The 19,835-nt window shown below is 46.3% G+C and overlaps 2 protein-coding genes across 7 annotated transcripts in view; both read left to right on the top strand.

The window, feature by feature from the left end:
* ARRDC1 (arrestin domain containing 1) overlaps positions 1-7,520 on the top strand; it is a 34,736-nt gene extending 27,216 nt beyond the window's left edge. For both annotated transcript variants that reach the window (XM_060695048.2, XM_087880047.1), the window contains exons 6-8: positions 861-1,037; positions 2,300-2,714; positions 5,953-7,520. In XM_060695048.2, coding sequence (XP_060551031.1) covers positions 861-1,037; positions 2,300-2,714; positions 5,953-6,017 — 657 coding nt within the window. In that variant the 3' untranslated portion in view covers positions 6,018-7,520. The remainder of the gene's footprint in view (positions 1-860; positions 1,038-2,299; positions 2,715-5,952) is intronic.
* A 7,530-nt stretch (positions 7,521-15,050) lies between these two features.
* The window catches only part of EHMT1 (euchromatic histone lysine methyltransferase 1), a 110,355-nt gene continuing 105,570 nt past the window's right edge, over positions 15,051-19,835 (top strand). For 2 of the 5 annotated variants that reach the window (XM_087880043.1, XM_034425320.3), the window contains exon 1: positions 15,055-15,130. In XM_087880043.1, coding sequence (XP_087736169.1) covers positions 15,110-15,130 — 21 coding nt within the window. In that variant the 5' untranslated portion in view covers positions 15,055-15,109. Of the gene's footprint in view, positions 15,131-19,835 lie in introns of all 5 variants that reach the window. The other 3 variants (XM_087880039.1, XM_087880032.1, XM_087880036.1) reach the window with 2 other exon arrangements.

Below are 19,835 nucleotides of genomic sequence, written 5' to 3'. Positions count from 1 at the left end.
AAGGGAGGGAGGGACAGAGGGAGGAAAGGATGGAAGGATGGATGGAAGGATGAATGAAAGGAAGGAAGGGTGGAAGGAAAGACGGAAAGAAGAAAGGGTGGAAGGAAGGAATGGTAGATGGAAGGAAGGGAGGGATGGAAGGATGAATGGAAGGAAGGGTGGAAGAAAGGGTGGAAGGAAAGAAGGGTGGAAGGAAGGATGAATGAAAGGAAGGAAGGAAGGAAGGGTGGAAAGAAAGATGGAAGGAAGAAAGGGTGGAAGGGAGGGAGGGAAGGATGGAAGGAAGGGTGGAAGGAAGGAAGGAAGGGTAGATGGAAGGAAAGGAGGGAAGGAAGGAAGTATGGAAGGAAGGGTGGAAGGAAGGAAAGGAAGGAAGGAAGGAAGGAAGGAAGGAAGGAAGGAAGGAAGGAAGGAAAGAAGGAAGGATAGCTGGCTGGGTGGATGGATGGCATGGGATTTTATCATAAAACCATGAAGGCTGAGGGACAATGTCTGATCCTCCAGCATCTCCCGAGTTTCCTGGAGCTGAATTAGCTCACTCTGCAATCCCCTAAATAAGCCACTACCCCAAACTTGTGTTAAACAAATTCCCCAGGTTAATTCTTCATCACAACTTTCTTTGGCCTGCCTGGAAATCTCCATTGCTTCAACTTCCCTGAAGTCGCCCCTTATGAGACTTCTCCTGGTCCACCCTCGATCTTCGACCTCTTGATCCCACGGTCCTTTTCATTTGCCTCTTTCGGAGAAGTTCCTCCGACTTGTTAGGATCTGGAGATTAACTTACCTGTCAATCAATTATTTTCTTCTCCCCTTGACCTCTCTCTCTCTCTCTCCCTCCCTCCCCATTTCCCGTCTGCCAGAAAGTTGCCTATAAATCCAGGCGGTGGATTTACGACTTGAGGAGCATAGCAGAAGTGGAAGGCTCGGCGGTGAAAGCCTGGAAGCACGCGGAGTGGAAAGAGCAGATCCTCGTCCCGGCGTTGCCACAATCCATTCTGCAAGGCTGCAGTCTTATCCATATCGATTACTACATCCAGGTGAAATCACATTCCCGTTCTAGCATCTATTGTTGTCGGGGATTTACAGCTGGTTGATCAGAGGATAAATAGAAAAGGGGTCGTTGATGCTCTCTGACCTCGGTGGTTTTCTTGCAGACGTTTCGTTACCCAACTAGGGAACATCATCAGTGTTAGAAGGGAGTGAGGTTTGTGAAGTACAGGAGAAAAAGACAGACTGTGGGATCCTTGGTGCTCTCAGAGCTACCCAACTAGGGAACATCATCAGTGCTAGACGGGAGAGGAGGAGGAGGAGGAGGAGGAGGAGGAGGAGGAGGAGGAGGAGGAGGAAAAGGAGGAGGAGGAGGAGGAGGAGGAGAAAAAGGAGAAGAGGAGGAGGAGGAGGAAGAGGAAGAGGAAGAGGAAGAAGAAGAAGAAGAAGAAGAAGAAGAAGAAGAAGAAGAAGAAGAAGAAGAAGAAGAATCTGGTCCTCGTTTTACCCACCTCGGAAGGACGGAAGGACGAGTCAACCTTGAGCCGGACAGGATCGAACTCCAGACTGTGCGAAGAGTCAGCCTGCAATACTGCATTCTAACCACTGCGTCACCACGGCTCCTAATGCAACATCCGATCAGTTATAGCAATAGCACTTATATACTGCTTTGCAGCCCTCTCTAAGCGGTTTACAGAGTCAGCCTCTTGCCCCTCAGCAATCTGGGTGGGTCCTCGTTTGACCGACCCCTGAAGGATGGAAGGCTGAGTCAACCTTGAGCCGGTCAGGATCATACTGATGGCAGTGGGCAGAATTAACCTGCAATACTGCATTCTAACCATTGTGCCAGCATGGAAAGAAGGAAAGAAGGAAGGAAGGAAGGAAGGAAGGAAGGAAGGAAGGAAGGAAGGAAGGAAGGGCACTTAGACTTATATACCACTTCACAGTGCTTTAGTTTAGTTTAGTTTACTTTATTGTCATTGCACCTCGAACAAAGAAATTAAATGCCATCTTCACAGCCCTCTCTAAGCGGTTTACAGAGTCAGCCTCTTGCCCCCCCAACAATCTGGGTCCTCATTTTACCGACCTCGGAAGGATGGAAGACCGAGTCAACCTTAAGCCGGTCAGGATCGAACTGTTGGCAATGGGCAGAATTAGCCTGCAATACAGCATTCTGACCACTGCGCCACCACACCTCTTGAAGGCCCAAATATAAATGATGGCTTCCCAGGTCTGACATATGAACTGTTTTAAGTGGATGACTACCAGTATTAATGAGAATGTCCCTCTTCTTATTTTTGATCTTTCTCAGGTCTCCCTCAAGTCCCCCGAAGTCTCCGTCGCGTTACCCATTTACATCGGCAACATTCCTGTCAACCGGATCCCCCTAAGCCCTTCCCACCTGCTCCCCAACATTCCCTCCCCTGTGGTTCCCAGCGCACCTCCCGAAGAAGAGGAAGCAGCCGGGGGTTATTCCCACCCCATGGACAATATTTCAATCCCGACCAAGAGCCATTCTCAACAGCAGCCCTTCAGCTACGCCCCGGGATTGAGTTTCCCGGAAGCCAGAGCGGATTCTGAACAGATCACCTCCCCCAACCGTCCCACGCTGTGCTTGTCCACGGGGTCGACGATTCCTTATTACGCCGAGGGCGCTGTCGTCCCGGTGGCCACGGCCAGTTCTTTGATCCTACCACCCGAGTATAGCACCTGGGGTTATCCATACGGTAAGCCACGGCTAGGGTTGGAATTAAATGATCCGGGATCAGGCAGGATCGGGCTCCAAAATCGTAAGAAAGACCATGTCTTTCAGATAGCCGGATGTGAGTCCCTCCTTGTGAGGTGGGGCCGTGGGGTTCAGATGGGCTTGTTGCTTACGTACCTGGCTCCCTGCCGCGTGGCAACAGCCCTACCTGAGCTACTCGACGTGATAGCCACGGTGGCAGTAGATACACCCAGGCTTTTAGTCATGGGTGATTTCAACTTGCCATCCGTCGGTGAAACGTCTGAGGTGGCTCGGGAGTTCATGGCTTCCATGACGGCCATGGACCTGACCCAGTTAGTTCATGGCCCTACTCACAGGGGAGGTCACACTCTGGATCTGATTTTTGTCTCTGGCCAGTGGTTGAGTGGTCTTGTTATAGGGGATATAGACATGGAACCCTTGTCATGGTCTGACCACTCACTCCTTCGCCTAGATCTTCGAACCGCGACCCCTCGCCGCAGGGAGGTGGATCCAATTAGATGGATCCGCCCCAGGCGCCTGATGGATCCTGATAGGTTCCAGACGGAGCTTGGGCCATTTCCTGAGGATCTAGCACATGACTCGGCCGAGGACCTGGTAGCCGCCTGGGATCGGGCGGCTGGTGGGGCCTTGGACCGAGTTGTGCCTTTGCGGCCTCTGACCCGATGCCGATCCCGTGCGGCTCCTTGGTTTACTGAGGAGCTGAGGGAAATGAAGCGCCGGAAAAGACGCCTGGAGAGCGGTTGGAGGGCCAGTCTCGCTGAATCTGATCGAACACTGGTAAGGTCGCATATTAAGGCCTACCTAGTGGCGATAGAGACGGCAAAGTCTAACTACTTTTCCGCCTCTATTGCGTCATCAGGGAATCGTCCGGCTGCCCTGTTTAGGGTGACCCGCGCCCTGCTCCATCCAGGAGTGCGGGAGGATCCCTTAGAAGGCAGGGCGGAGGATTTCGGACAATACCTGTATGACAAAATCGCCCAGATCCGGGGGGATTTGGACTCTGACTGGGTAGATCAGGGCAGGGTGACGAGGAATAGTCTTGAGAATGTTATCTGGGAGGAGTTTGATGCTGTGACTCCTGATGATGTGGACAGGATTTTGGGGAGACTTAGTGCGGCCACATGTTTACTGGACCCGTGTCCCTCCTGGTTGGTACTGGCTTCCCGGGAGGTTACACGAGGCTGGCTCCAGGGTGTTATCAACGCTTCGTTGAGTGAGGGTTACTTCCCCACCGCCTTGAAAGAGGCGGTGGTGAGGCCTCTCCTCAAGAAGCCGTCCCTGGATCCGGCAATATTGGCCAACTATCGTCCTGTCTCCAACCTTCGCTTTATGGCGAAGGTTGTTGAGAGTGTGGTCGCACGACAGTTTCCGCAATTCCTGGAGGAAACATCTTATCTAGATCCGTTCCAGTCGGGTTTCAGGTCTGGGCACAGCACAGAAACGGCATTGGTCGCGTTGGTTGATGATCTCTGGAGGGCTCGGGACAGGGGTTGTTCCTCTGTTCTGGTCCTGTTAGACCTCTCAGCGGCTTTTGATACCATCGACCATGGTATCATGCTGCACCGGCTGGAAGAGTTGGGGGTGGGAGGCACCGTGTTGCGGTGGTTCTCCTCCTTTCTCTCCGACCGGTCGCAGTTTGTGTTGGCAGGGGGGCAGAGGTCGACCTCGAGGCCTCTCATTTGTGGAGTGCCGCAGGGATCGGTCCTCTCGCCCCTTCTGTTCAACATTTATGTGAAGCCGCTGGGTGAGATCATCCGTGGCTTTGGGGTGAGATACCACCAGTACGCTGATGACACCCAGCTGTACATCTCCACCCCAGGCCACCCCAACGATGCCCTTGAAGTGATGTCCCAGTGCCTGGAGGCTGTACGGGTCTGGATGGGGAGGAACAGGCTCAAGCTCAACCCTTCCAAGACTGAGTGGCTGTGGCTCCCGGCATCCCGATATAGTCAGTTGACTCCATCACTGACTATTGGGGGCGAGTCATTGGCCCCCACAGAGAGGGCTCGCAATCTGGGAGTCCTCCTGGATATGCAGCTGTCCTTGGAGGAACATCTGACGGCTGTAACCAGGGGGACCTTTTGTCAGGTTCGCCTGATTCGCCAGTTGCGGCCCTTTCTTGATCGGGATTCCCTGTGCACAGTCACTCATGCCCTCGTCACCTCTCGCCTTGACTACTGCAACGCTCTCTACATGGGGCTCCCCTTGAGGAGCACCCGGAGGCTCCAGCTGGTCCAGAACGCAGCAGCGCGGGTAGTGACGGGAGCAGCATGGCGCTCCCATGTAACACCGCTCCTGCGCGAGCTGCACTGGCTCCCAGTTGTCTTCCGGGTGCGCTTCAAGGTGTTGGTTATCACCTTTAAAGCGCTCCATGGCATAGGGCCTAGCTATCTGCGAGACCGCCTGCTGCTACCGACGACCTCCCAGCGACCCGTGCGCTCCCACAGAGAGGGCCTCCTCGGGGTGCCATCAGCCAAACAATGCAGGCTGGTGACCCCCAGGGGGAGGGCCTTCTCTGTGGGGGCACCCACCCTCTGGAATCAGCTCCCCCCAGAGATAAGGAGAATCCAAGACCTCAGTGCCTTCCGTCGCGCCCTTAAAACCCATTTATTTAAACAAGCCGGGCTGGCTTAAGATGAAATTTTTAACTGTTTTTAAATGTTTTAAACGTTTTTAATTGGTAAATGAGTTTTAATTGGGCCAAATTTATATATCTTTTAATTGTTTTTAATATTTGTTCTGCATGTTTTTTTAATCTGGCTGTACACCGCCCTGAGTCCTTAGGGAGAAGGGCGGTATAGAAATCCAATATAAAATAAAATAAAATAAAATGTTGAGGTTCTTCTAAGCCTAAGCCTCTCCTCCTTCTAAGGAGTGAGAACAATTAATCAATGGAACAACTTGCCTCCGGAAGTTGTGGATGCTCCAACACTGGAGGTTTTTAAGAAGATGTTGGATAACCATTTGTCTGAAGTGGTTTAGGGTTTCCTGCCTAAGCAGGGGGTTGGACTAGAAGACCTCCAAGGTCCCTTCCAACTCTGTTATTCTATTCTATAGGTCTTCCCTCTCTCCTTTGAGACAAACCCTCACTTATTGGAAGACTTCTATCATGTCAACCCTAGTCCTTCTCTTCTTTAGACTAAGACGTACCCAATTCATGCCCAAATGATTCCTCAAAGGATGGTTTACAATGTCTCTTCTTCTTCCTTTCTCGCCAGAGGCCCCTCCTTCGTACGAACAGAGTTGTAGCAGTGCGGCCTCCAGCTTGAGCAACGACAACTAGGATCTGAAGACGACCGCCGTGAATCGGGAGGGAAGGAAGGAACGGTACACAGCATCGCTCGGAAGAGGTTAGCCTCACCTGGCCACGGGCTGCTGTTGGCTGCTGCTCACCAATGCGAAGGATGCCTTTTTGACATCCCACCTGTGACCTGTGCAATCCTGCCACCTCTTTTTGCTGCTTTTTACTCTCCAAAACACCTGTGATGCCTTATCGGGGGAATGGTACCAGAATCCAAGAAGGTTGGATGGACTTTTCAAGCATTTGAGGATGTATCGTTTTTCTGGTTTTGGAGTGCTGCTCTTTGAATTCCCACCCTGGGATTGACTCTCTGGACAGTTCCATTTGGTTCTCCTGCCTTGACGTTCTAGAGAGCAAGGGAAATATTGCCGGAGAGCTCATTTCGACATTCCCGTGATCCACGGACATCCTTTTTTCCCCCACAACGGTGTCAACAGGTTATCGGCCGGAGTTCTTGCAGCCTTTCGAACTTGGTGCCTGTATATTGGAGCTTTATCAAGGTTGGAGATCTGTCACCACAGGAGAAAGATGGAAGCCTTTTTCGTAGTGCCGAGCCAACCTTGGATAGTAGAAAGGATCTTTCTTGATGTTAGCTTGGCCTCCAATGACCAATGAAGTCCTATCGTGTTCAATCCTGGTTGGCCAGGATTCGTTCCAGATAACATCTTCGACCATTGTGTCTCTGAGCATGAGTAGATCCTTAACTTCTTCTCCTGAATCCTCCTCAACATTGACTTTCCATCCAGTTGGTAGCATCTGACAATCATGGCTTGTGTCCCAACTTCTACCTCATGGGCCTTCCTGTTTCATGAAACAAGATGGGACCACGAGAAGGGGTAGAGAGAGAGAGAAGCGGCTAAAATTTTAAGTACCTATCTAATTTTGAAAAAAAACACACACACAAAAACAAAGATCTTATATCTCAAGGAGCTTTTGACCACAGAGGACTTGGTCCTAATTGTCCCGTTGTTTGCACCATCAGTTTCTCTGGCTGGTGATCCCTGGCCCAATCGTGGCTGGTTAGTTATTTTTAATCATTGTCATTATTTTTTTAAATTTTTTCTTCAAAATGGAAGCTTCCCAAACCTCACTGCCTCGATCGTCTCTCAACCATCAAGGTAGCTTCAGGTGCTTAATTGAGAAGCAGAGGGCAGGTTTCCTATCAATGCATTTCCGGAGACCTAAAACCTCCCCCATTCATCCAATCTAATTTTCTTCTCCTTTCCTGTCGACTGTGAAATTACTCAATGGTTACAATCTCCCACCCTTTTCACAGAACCTCAGTTGCGTGGACACAAAACCCACGCGGACGCCTAAAATCAACTCTTTTTTTAAAAAAAATAAGGCGATTGAAACCTCTCTTCCCCCTCTCTCTGTCTGTCTCTCTCTCTCTCTCGGTTTTCAATCGACCTGTTTTGATTGTGAAATTTTAATGAAAAAAGCAATTTTAATGTATTTAATAAATTATTCTGAGAAAAACTGCCAGAAGGGTTTTGGTCGGTGCTCCTTGTCTTCCTCTTTTGATACGGCTTTCCCGTAGGCCTTGTGGTTTGGCAGGTTGTGTTAAGATTCTCCTTAAATCAGTTGTATTTTGAGAATCTAAAACCTTGCCAAGTTTTACTTAAAGGCACAGTTTCCTTTTTTTTTTTTTTTTAATTTGATTTATATGCCGCCCTTCTCCGGAGACTCAGGGCGGCTTACAATGCGTTAAGCAATAGCCTTCATCCTTTTGTATATTTATACAAAGTCAGCTTATTGCCCCCACAACTGGGTCCTCATTTCACCTACCTTAGAAAGGATGGAAGGCTGAGTCAACCTTGAGCTTTGGCGAGATTCGAACCCTGCAGTAATTGCAGGCAGCTGGTCTTAATAACCAGCTTAATACTTAATAACACCTTAATAACAGGGTGCCTTAAACCCCTGTACTACCAAGGCTCTTTTTCTTGTAAACCCACCAGCTTGAGAGACTTCGTGGGAAGAAGAGAAAAATATGAATTTCCTTCTACATGCCTGAAGGGGCAGAATCTTGGTAATAATACTTAGATAGATAATCCCTGATTTACAACCGTAACCATCACTAACTTCGTTAGTACCAAAAAAAAGCCAACACAGTTCTAGGCTGCATAAACAGAGGGATAGAATCAAGATCACGTGAAGTGTTAATACCACTTTATAATGCCTTGGTAATTAAACCAGAGCCTTGGTAGTACAGGGGTTTAAGGCACCCTGTTATTAAGCTGGTTATTAAGACCAGCTGCCTGCAATTACTGCAGGGTTCGAATCTCGCCAAGGCTCAAGGTTGACTCAGCCTTCCATCCTTTCTAAGGTAGGTAAATTGAGGACCCAGTTTGTGGGGGCAATAAGCTGACTTTGTATAAATATACAAAAGGATGAAGGCTATTGCTGAGCACATTGTAAGCCGCCCTGAGTCTTCGGAGAAGGGCGGCATATAAATCAAATTAAAAAAAAAACAAAAAAAATTGCCATTTTCGGTGTACATTGTACATAAGAAAACTATAAACGTAAAACACAAACACACCTCCTTCACATTCTGTACAAATTGAATTGAAAATCCCTGATACTGCACTATACAGTAGAATTTAATATAGTTACTGTCCTGGGATAGAAGCTGTTTTTCAGCCTATTTGTCCTTGTTTTTATTGTCCTGTACCGGCTGCCAGATGGTAATAGTTTAAAAAAAAAAAAAAAAAAAGGAGGGTGCCCAGGATGAGATGGATCTTTAAGAATGTTTTGAACTTCCTTAAGGCAGCGGGAGCTACAAAGCTCTTCCAAGGAGGGGAGAGGTCAACCAATGATCCTCTGGGCAATGACGTTGACCCTCTGGAGCGCTGTCCTATCTGCCACTGTGCAATTGGCAAACCATACACAGCAGGGGTGAAAAATCACTTACCTTCACTACCGGTTCGCAAATGTGAGCGCGCGCACCTCCTCCACACATGCACAGAGCCTTCTGCACATGCTCAGAGGGTCAAAAACAGGATGTGATGACGTCCGGGTGAGTAGGCGGAGCCTCCTGCCGCTGGCGCTACCAGTTCGCCCGAGTTAGATAGAACTGGCCTGAATTTCACCCCTGATACACAGATGCAGTAAGTTAAAATAATAGAACGACGGATGGGATTTGCTTAACAACGGTGGCTGGAATGATGATGGAAATAGGGCAAAAACACAGTTTCAAGTGGTTTGTTTGGCCATGGGAATGTTGAGCTCAATGGTGGCCATAAGTCAAGAGCTACCTGTAAGTAATAAGGGATAGAGTTGTCTGTTGCACAAAACCCACCGATAAGATGCGATTTCGGTTCCCCAGGAAGCCACAAGGGGTCTCGGATGGTTTTAAGATGCTCTGGGAAGGGACCAGGTTGAAACATTTTCAAGGCCCTTAAGGGTGAGAATTCAGAAATGAAACATCTCCAAGAAGCCAGATTTACCCCACCAAGAGGTTCAAGAAAAGCCTCCGGAGCCCGGGGAGGGCAAAAACGCCCCATCCACCATGGTGCAGGAGGACAACTAGGCCACGCCCACCATGGCCACGCCCACCCAGCAACCAGGCAGAGAACCCCTTGCTAAAATTTTTGAAGCCCACTTCTGGTTTGGGGGGACCCCTGTTCCAGAGAGATCTGCAAAATTGGACAATTACAGTTATTCCTTTCTTCTGCCATCTGAGAGAAACCCGCAAATTTCAAAGGATTCCAGATTTACGAAGCAGGTCCAGACAACGTACACCGAGACGGAGATGGATGGAGTCGGTTTGTTCTGCAGATGCTTTTCATTACAAGGCTGAACTCACTCTTCACGCATCTTCAGATATAATGCACTTTGATTTTGACTTAGTATGTTTTGTGAAGCCAGCAAATACGGCTGGTTGAGCAGAGTTTATAGATTTGCGAGACACGTGAAACAAAGTCAGCTGGGACGGATGAGACCTGAATCCAGAAGGCTTAAGTGGGCCCCAGATTGCTCAACTATAGAAGTAACTCAAGTTCAGCGGTTCGAATCCCTAATGCCGCGTAACGGGGTGAGCTCCCGTGACTTGCCCCAGCTTCTGCCAACCTAGCAGTTCGAAAGCTGGTAAAAAAATGCAAGTAGAAAAAATAGGGACCACCTTTGGTGGGAAGGGAACAGCGTTCCTTGCGCCTTTGGCGTTGAGTCATGCCGGCCACATGACCACGGAGACGTCTTCAGACAGCGCTGGCTCTTCGGCTTTGAAACGGAGATGAGCACCGCCCCCTAGAGTCGAGAACGACTAGCACATATGTGCGAGGGGAACCTTTACCTTTACTAATTGCATATTACATCCTCTTGAGTTTTCCTTCAAAGCTTGTGACCCATTCCTGCATCCAGACCAGGAATTCAACATGTTCAAAAATAATCATGGACAAATCCCATGTAAGCCTCACCGGCTTCCCCAGTCTAACCTCATTCAAAATTCATATAATGCATTAGTAGTTAATAAATAAATATTCATTTAAGCTTCCGTCTGTGAACTCATTGCAGGAAACATCTTGTTTCCCAGGATGGCCTTGCCTTGCTCCTCACGGGATTTGGGGGAGGGTGGGAAAGGGGGAGGACCTTTCTAATTTGCAAAAAGGCCACTTCGGTCTTTCTTGATGGCTGCCAGAAGCTACAAAGAGCGGACTTTTATTTTGGAGGACTTTGGGAGATGGAAACCTTCTGCAGAGACCCGTTGGGTGGCAGTAGCGTTTCACTCCTCCCGTCTTCTTATTTTTTTTCCCCCTCCTCTGCAAAAGGATTGGGCTTAATGGCCTACTTTGGCGGAACAAAGCTATGGTTTGCAGTCTTGAGTCTTTATTATTATTTTTTTCTGGTGCACTCAAGAGTTGCCAAGGCTGTTACTTAACCATCTTGCTTTTTTTGCTGGAGCGAGATCATCAGTCTCCTGCATCTGCGTTGAAGCTTTTCAAGACTACCCTGGGCTGAGAGCCCCAAGACAATTAAGAGCTGGTCTTTTGACTTTTAACCTCCAAGGTGGAAATATATCTCTTTATATCTTGACCAAGAACTGTTTTTGAGAAGTTTTAAGAGGATTCGCCCGGTTTGGACAAATCTGTGGGTTCAATTGCTTTGGAGGGAGATCTGAAATTATATCGGATACCAAATCTGGAAAAGGGTTTGATCCAAAGCAAATCCTCCTCAGATAGAGTCATCTAAGCTCTTTCAATCCACCAGAGAGATGTAAAGTGAGAAAAATGGGGGCACGTAGCTTGGATTTAAGGGATGCGGTGGCTCAGTGGCTAAGACGCTGAGCTTGTCGATCGAAAGGTCCGCAGTACAGCGGTTCGAATCCCTAGTGCCGCGTAATGGGGTGAGCTCCTGTTACTTGTCCCAGCTTCTGCCAACCTAGCAGTTCGAAAGCACGTAAAAAATGCAAGTAGAAAAATAGGGACCACCTTTGGTGGGAAGGGAACTGTGTTCCGTGTGCCTTTGGCGTTGAGTCATGTCGGCCACATGACCACGGAGACGTCTTCGGACAGCGCTGGCTCTTTGGCTTTGAAACGGAGATGAGCACTGCCCCCTAGAGTTGGGAACGACTAGCACATACATGCGAGGGGAACGTTTATCTTTTTAGCTTGGATTTGGGAAGGATCGGATCGAACCTCTGCCAACCTGCTTGATCTGTCTGGAATGTTTAACAAGCAACACATGAGTCCCAACTTAAAACGGGCTGTGCCTTGTGATTTCAGCTTATGGGTCCGCAAATCAGCCTTGCGTAGGTTGTCGAAGCTTGCCGTCTTCACGAAGAGACTTTTGACCTCTGTTGGAATACCGTAGCTGTCAAAAACAGCATGGTAGAAACAGTAGACCCTTGAATGGTTGCAGGAGAATCAATTTAATCAATGGTTCTCCATCCATCCATTCAAGGTCTTTTTTTCCTTTCTTTTTTTTAACCACCTATGGAAACTAGATTTTGATCCCACAGCAGCAAGGCGATTCTAAAATTCCCAAAGCAGAATATTTGGAGTTTTAAATGTAGATTTAACCAAAGAGTTCAATGTGTTTACAGCCTTACTTGCTTCTCTCAACAGGTGCTCTTAACAGAACAGAGTTGGAAGGGGCCTTATAGGTCATGTAGTCCAACCCCCTCCCCTGCCCAAGCAGGAGACATTACACCATTTCTGACAGATGGCAGTCCAGTCTCTTCTTGAATGCTTCCAGTGATGAAGCTCCCACAACTTCTGTTCCATTGGTGGTTTGCTCTCTTTTTCTTCTTCTTCTTCTTCTTCTTCTTCTTCTTCTTCTTCTTCTTCTTCTTCTTCTTCTTCTTCTTCTTCTTCTTCTTCTTCTTCTTCTTCTCCTTCTCCTCCTCCTCCTCCTCCTCCTCCTCTCCTCCTCCTCCATGCAAACCCCACACCCACTGTTATTTCTTCTTCTTCTTCTTCTTCTTCTTCTTCTTCTTCTTCTTCTTCTTCTTCTTCTCCTTCTTCTCTTCTCCTTCTTATCTTCTTCTCCTTCTCTTCTCCTTCTCCTTCTCCTTCTCCTTCTCCTTCTTCTCCTTCTCTTCTTCTTATCTTCTTCTTCTCTCCTCCTCCTCCTCCATGCAAACCCCACACCCACTGTTATTTCTTCTTCTTCTTCTTCTTCTTCTTCTCTCCTCCTCCTCCATGCAAACCCCACACCGTTATTTCTTCTTCTTCCTCCTCCTCCTCCTCTTCTTCTTCTTCTTCTTCTTCTTCTTCTTCTTCTTCTTCTTCTTCTTCTTTTCTTCTTCTTCCTTTTCTTTTCTTTTCTCCTCCTCCTCCTCCATGCAAACCCCACACCCACTGTTATTATTTCTTCTTCTTCCTCCTCTCCTCCTCCTCCTCCTCCTCCTCCTCCTCCTCCTCCTCTCCCCCACAATCCTCAACTAGCTACACTATTAGATGTATGTATCTCTAAGCAATCCGGTAGTCTATTAATATGAATTTTTTAAAAAACCACTTGCTATCAAAGTACTGTAATTAGGACTATTATCCCAGAGATAATTTATTATCGTTAGGGTGCCATTGTTTGCAGTGACTATTCAGGGATGATGAAACCTTTCCTTAGCTAATAAGCTCAGAGAATAACCTTCCCACCCATCACCCCCAGGGAAGCAACACAGGTAAAATGATGCAAGCATTGCCTAAAGAAGAGGATGGACTTCTTGAAAAAAGTTGTATTGTGAACAAAATCAAGGACACGCAATTGTGGCGGCATGCACAACCACCCAAATCTTGTTATGGCTAGTTTGGTCTCAGCTGAGCCTTTTTAATAAATCCAGGTATCTGGAGATCAGGGTTTGACTTTCCACACCGCACCGTGAGCCCTACTGTGGTTTATTCAACAAACCATGATTAAAATCATGGCATTTGAAATCTGTGTTCCTTTTTGGATCCTCTTGGCTAAGCCCTCCGTGCTTCATCTGATTAGCTTTTTCTGGAAGAAGCTCTGTGCCACCAAATTCTTTGGAAGGTCTCTCTAAAACACCAAAGTTTCACCTGATTTTTTTTTTTTTTTAATTTCAGTTTTGCAGAATCTCTAAAACATTTTGCAGAGAAACTGCCTGTTTTGGATCAAAAAGGTGCTCATTTCAAGAATAGGGATGTCATTAACAGACAGTTCATTTGCTTCATTAGTTTCTTTTTTTTGGCAGAGATGCCTTAACTGTTCGTTGAGTTGAAAGATGTTGCGCCTTTGAATTTGCAAAAGAGAAAACTTTTTAGGGAAAAAAAAAAATCTCCTTTAGGGATTTGAAAAAGGTTGATCTGGGATTATGTTCAGGACCAGAGACAGATAACAAGCCACTTAGGAGGCCCAAACCTATTGCAGAGCTCCGAAAAGCTTGGACAGTAGAGTTTTTAATAAACAGCAATTTTATCTGTTTGTTGGTTTTGCATCCTACACGTTTTGTGTTGTACGATTTATCTGGAAGGAAAAGCTGTTCCACTTTGCATGAAATTACCTAATTGCTTCCTGTGTTTTTTTTTCTGATCGCATTTAAAATCAGGAGAGCTTTCACTCCAGCAAGGGCAAGGAATTAAAAGTCCAAATCTGTCTGAGTAGTTAAATAAATTTTGCCCCATAAAGTTTAGCAGGGTAAAGAATCAGACTAGGGGTGAAATCCAGCAAGTTTTGACAGGTTCTGGAGAACCGGTAGAAGAAATTTTGAGTAGTTCGGAGAACCGGCAAATACCACCTTTGGCTGGCCCCAGGAGTGGGGAGGGAATGGGGATTTTGCAGTATCCTTCCCCTGGAGTAGGGAGGGAATGGGGTGGGAATGGGGATTTTGCAGTATCTTTTCCCCTGGAGTGGGGAGGGAATGGGGGTGGGAATGGAGATTTTGTAGTATCCTTCCCCTGGAGTGGGGAGGGATTGGGGATTTTGCTGTATCCTTCCCCTGGAGTGGGGTGGGAATGGGGATTTTGCAGTATCCTTCCCCTGGAGTGGGATGGGAATGGGGATTTTGCAGTATCCTTCCCCTGGAGTGGGGTGGGAATGGGGATTTTCAGGATCCTTCCCTTGGAGCGGGATGGGAATGCAGATTTTGCAGTATCCTCCCCCTGGAGTGGGGTGGGAATGGAAATTTTGCAGCATCCTTCCCCTGCCACGCCCACCAAGCCAAACCCACAGAACCGGTAGTAAAAAAATTTGGATTTCACCACTGAATCAGACCCATAAAATAAAATATTTGTTGATTTTTTTTTTTAAAGTTTCCAAAATGCATTTCTTCCTTCCTTCTGCAAAGATGCAAACAGCCCAAGGAAGCTCCGCTCCAGCGGTGAAACTTATTTTTAAATACGATTTTATAGTGAAAAATGCAATCTCTGGATTTTTATTTTTTTTTTCCTGACTGCCCTAGCCAAGCCCCGCCCACCCCGTACGGCAGATTTTGCTGCTGCTGGCCGCCGCCATGACAGCCGGCATGACTCCCCGGTCGGCTCCATGGTTGGCGGCCGCCGCGCAGGCGCGCTGCTCTCCCCTCCTGAGCGAATGAATGAAGAGGGGCGGGGCCGAGGGAGGGCCGCGCGCAGCGAGCTTTCGAAAAGTGGGCGGGGCTACGCTTCAGGGCTGCTCCGGCCATGGCCACTGTGGATGCCGAGGTGAGTGCGGGCGCCGGGTGCGTCCACCTCCCTTGTAAGGCGCGGGGGAGTGAAAGGAGGAGACGAGCTTTGAGGGGGTGGGGAACCTCCAACGGCCCTTCGGAAGCCGAGCCGACCCTCAGCGCTGCGCCGGCCCTCGCGTTCCTCCTCCTCCTTTCTTCCCTAGACCCTCCCCCCCCGCCATCGCATGGTTCAGCCCAGCCCTCCCAATAGAAAGCATGAGCGGGGGCGCTCCCATTGTGTGCGGAAAGGGGTGGGCGAAGGTGAAGGTGGCGCAGAGGGGGGCGGGGGGAAGGAGGAGGAGAACCCTGGAACCTGTATAGCCATCGAACGTTCCCTCGCGGCTGCTACTCGAGCCCGGCGGCTATCCAGGTTCCGGGGTTCGCCAAGTGGCGACCGCTATCCAGAGTCCGGGGTTTCGGCGTGGCCGCTCTCCAGCCCAGTTGGCGCTTCGCCATGCTCGGTCCGGGGCCCGGGCGCCGTGGGCGGGGCCAAGCCCGCCAGGAGGCGGAGAAGGAGCGCGTTAAGGCAGGGTTATTAATGCCATATTCAGAGCGCGGGGCCCCGGGGGCTGTTATGAATTATCCAGCCGGCGGGGCCCCTGATTTCCCTTCTTGCAAGGAATTCATTCATTGCTTTTTTTTTTTTAAGGCTTGCAAGCTGCAAAATGCTGGGAAGGTTTGAATGCATATTAACTTTTTCTCTCCTTTTTTTTTTTTCTCTCCCCCTAATGCTGATTTTTGAGCGTTATTTTGAAAGCAAGGCTTGCTTGCTCTGAAGTTGGCTCCCCTGGCTTGGGGACGATGGAGCTTGTAGTCCCAACGCACCGAAAAAAGTTGGTGTGGTGATTTGCAAAGGGAATGCAAAAGTCAGTGATTTGATTTTGCAGGAGAAGGGGCTGCTCCTTTTGAAAGCCTTTGCAGAAATGGGAGTTTTTTAAAATCCTTGCTTTCCTGCATTTTTGAAAACTTCAGTTGAAGCTTCAAGGCCAGGCACAAAAAAGCTGGTTTTATATATATATAGGTGTGTGTGTGTGTAGATAGATAGATAGATAGATAGATAGATAGATAGATAGATAGATCGATATAGATATGGAGATAGAGATAGAGATAGATAGATAGATAGATAGATAGATAGATGATAGATAGATAGATAGATGATAGATAGATAGATAGATAGATAGATAGATAGATATAGATATAGATATAGATATAGTTATAGATAGATAGATAGATAGATAGATAGATAGATAGAAGATAGATCGATATAGATATAGATATGGATATAGAGATAGAGATAGATAGATAGATAGATAGATGATAGATAGATAGATAGATGATAGATAGATAGATAGATAGATAGATATAGATATAGATATAGATATAGTTATAGATAGATAGATAGATAGATAGATAGAAGATAGATCGATATAGATATAGATATGGATATAGAGATAGAGATAGATAGATAGATAGATAGATAGATATAGATAGATAGATATAGATATAGATATAGTTATAGATAGATAGATAGATAGATAGATATAGATAGATAGATATAGATATAGTTATAGATAGATAGATAGATAGATATAGATAGATATAGATATAGATATAGTTATAGATAGATAGATAGATAGATAGATAGATATAGATAGATATAGATATAGTTATAGATAGATAGATAGATAGATAGATAGAAGATAGATATGGATATGGATATGGATATGGATATGGATATGGATATAGATATAGATAGATATAGATAGATAGATATAGATAGATAGATATAGATATAGATATAGTTAGATAGATAGATAGATAGAAGATAGAAGATAGAAGATAGATAGATATGGATATGGATATGGATATAGATATAGATAGATAGATATAGATATAGATATAGATATAGATAGATATAGATATAGTTATAGATAGATAGATAGATAGATAGATAGATAGATAGATAGAAGATAGATATGGATATGGATATAGATATAGATAGATAGATAGAAGATAGATAGATAGATCGATAGATGATAGATAGATAGATAGATAGAAGATAGATATAGATATGGATATGGATATATATATATATATATATATATATATATATAGATGATAGATAGATAGATAGAGATAGATAGATAGATATAGATATGGATATAGATAGATATAGATATAGATATAGATAGATAGATAGATAGATGATAGATAGATAGATGATAGATAGATTAGATAGATAGATAGATAGATAGATAGATAGATAGATAGATATAGTTGCAGCTTTGGGTGGTTTGCTTTTTATTTTTATTGCAAATATAAGCTTAAAAGTGGGTCAGGTCAGAAACAAGATTGCCACCTTCCTTCAGGATGATTTACCTTTCAACATCATGCCATCCGTTATGTTGGATAATTGGAATATTAATTCCAATAAATTGGAAAAAAATTCAGTGTTCTTTGCCATGGGTTCCTCTAGAAAAAAATGAGTGTGATGCTTAGCTTGCTACTGAATCAGATCCACCATCAAATAGAAATTAGGATTGCATTGGGACTCTTTCCAGGCCTTCTTATAAAAATGGGCAGGTTTGCAGGGATGGTGGAAACAGTGTCCAGGTGTTTCGACACATAAACAACATATTAAAATTGGAATTTAGGTAAAAGGCCCTCAAATCACTGTTTGTGTTTAAAAATAAAGAGAATCCCATTTTTAATTATCTGCGGAATTGTGGTTAACTTACCTTCTCTTCATCTGTGGTAGGAATGACATATGGAGCTAAAGTAGATCAATTAGCTTCATTTAGGATGACATCTCAATATAAAGTAATCCTTGACAGTTTGTTTAGTGGCCCGTCAAAGTTACGACCATTTTTCACAGTTGTGACCGTTGCAGCATCTTCACGATCGCGCGATCAAAATTCAGACACTTGGCAACTGTCTCATATTTGTGACGGTTGCAGTGTCACAATCGGAGTCACATGATCCTTTTTTTTCTTTGCGACCTTCTGACATGCCAAGTCAATTACTTAACAACCGTGTCACTAACTTAACAATGATTCGCTTTAAAAAAAAAATTGTGGCGAGAAAGATCATAAGACGGGGCAAAAATTCACTGAACGAATGTCTCGCTTAGCAACACAAAATTTTGGACTCCACTGTGGTTGCAGGTCGAGGATCTGCCTGTATTGCAAATTTGTAATAGATAACCAGAGTAATTTCTTTCTTTCTTTTTTTTTTTTTTTATGCCCCCAGAAATAATGGGAGGGAATTTGTTTAGTGGCGACTATAAAAGAATTTTAATATGCTCCTTTGCTGAAGAAAGTTATTTTTGCAGACTGTCTGAATTTTGACTTAGGAGAGAAATCTAATATTTTGTTCGGAGCGAGGCAGGAAATTGGCTGATGGTGGAATTGCATCCTATTAGGTAAAAGGTAAAGGTTCCCTTTGCACATATGTGCTAGTCGTTCCCAACTCTAGGGGGCAGTGCTCATCTCCGTTTCAAAGCCGAAGAGCCAGCACTATCCGAAGACGTGTCCGTGGTCATGTGGCTGGCATGACTCAATGCCAAAGGCACACGGAACGCTGTTCCCTTCCCACCAAAGGTGGTCCCTATTTTTCTGCTTGCATTTTTTACGTGCTTTGGAACTGCTAGGTTGGCAGAATCTGGGACAAGTAATGGGAGCTCACCCTGTTACGCGATACTAGGGACTCGAACCGTTGAGCTGCCGACCTTTCGATCAACAAGCTCAACGTCTTAGCCACTGAGCCACGCTTACCAGTTTGCAAATGCCAGTTCTGAAGAATTACGGGGTGCACCTGCGTTTTTTTTCTAAATATTCCCATTTATAGAACACTCTTGATACCGGAGGAGCTATCTCCTCTTAAGCGCCAAACGTTTTGGAAGAAAACGGGTGTTTGCCAACTTCCTGGAATGCCCAGTGGCAATTAGCCGTCATATTCATAATTCCGAACATCTCCGTAGATTAAAAAGCACAGTTCTGTTAATGCAACGCTAAGAGACAAGAAAATTTCACTGGATGGAAAGATGCCGTTTCACTTGTCTTCTTGGTTCAGCGGAAGGCCTGGTGCTTCTGCCCTCAAGAAAATGTTCCCCTGGACTTCCTTTCCTGTCTTTAGCAACTTCACTGCGGTGACGAAGGTGAGCTGCAAATGAATGTAGGCAACACTGGCAAAGGTGTAAAAAAATGTGTACAGACAGCTGTGTGCGCTCTGGCCCTGCAGAGTTAAAAAAAAAATGATTAATCCCGTTTGCATTTTAGTGGAAAACAAAAGCGATAAAATCTTTAATTTCCCCATTAAAAAAAAAAGAGAGAGAGAGAGAGCTTTGGTATGGTCTATTGTGGTTTGTCAGTAGCCCGTGGAGTTAGCAGCGGAGTCGGACAATAAGGCTGGGGAGGACCAGGGGCCAGTCCTGGAGTCTGGGGAAGGCCTGGACAAGGGCTCTGCGTCGGAGGCAGAGATGGGGCCAGGGCCATCTGGGCGTGATGCGCGGACTCCGGAGCCTCCAGAGTCGGACAGCGGAGAGGCAGAGGAACAGGAGGAGGCTGTTCCTAGTGCACGCATGCACAGAGCTGCCAGAAGGCAAGAGCAGTTAAAACAAAAGGGACGACTCAGGAGTAAGGCCAGGAGATGGTTTTTGTGGGTCTGTGCGATGCAGGGATTCGAGCGTTTGACCGGCCCCAGAT

Source organism: Pantherophis guttatus, chromosome 16, assembly GCF_059756535.1.
Source record: "Pantherophis guttatus breed Tessera chromosome 16, ASM5975653v1, whole genome shotgun sequence".
Lineage (NCBI taxonomy): Eukaryota > Metazoa > Chordata > Lepidosauria > Squamata > Colubridae > Pantherophis > Pantherophis guttatus.
Note: the sequence above shows the minus strand (reverse complement) of the source record. Positions and strands in the feature narration are given on the sequence as shown.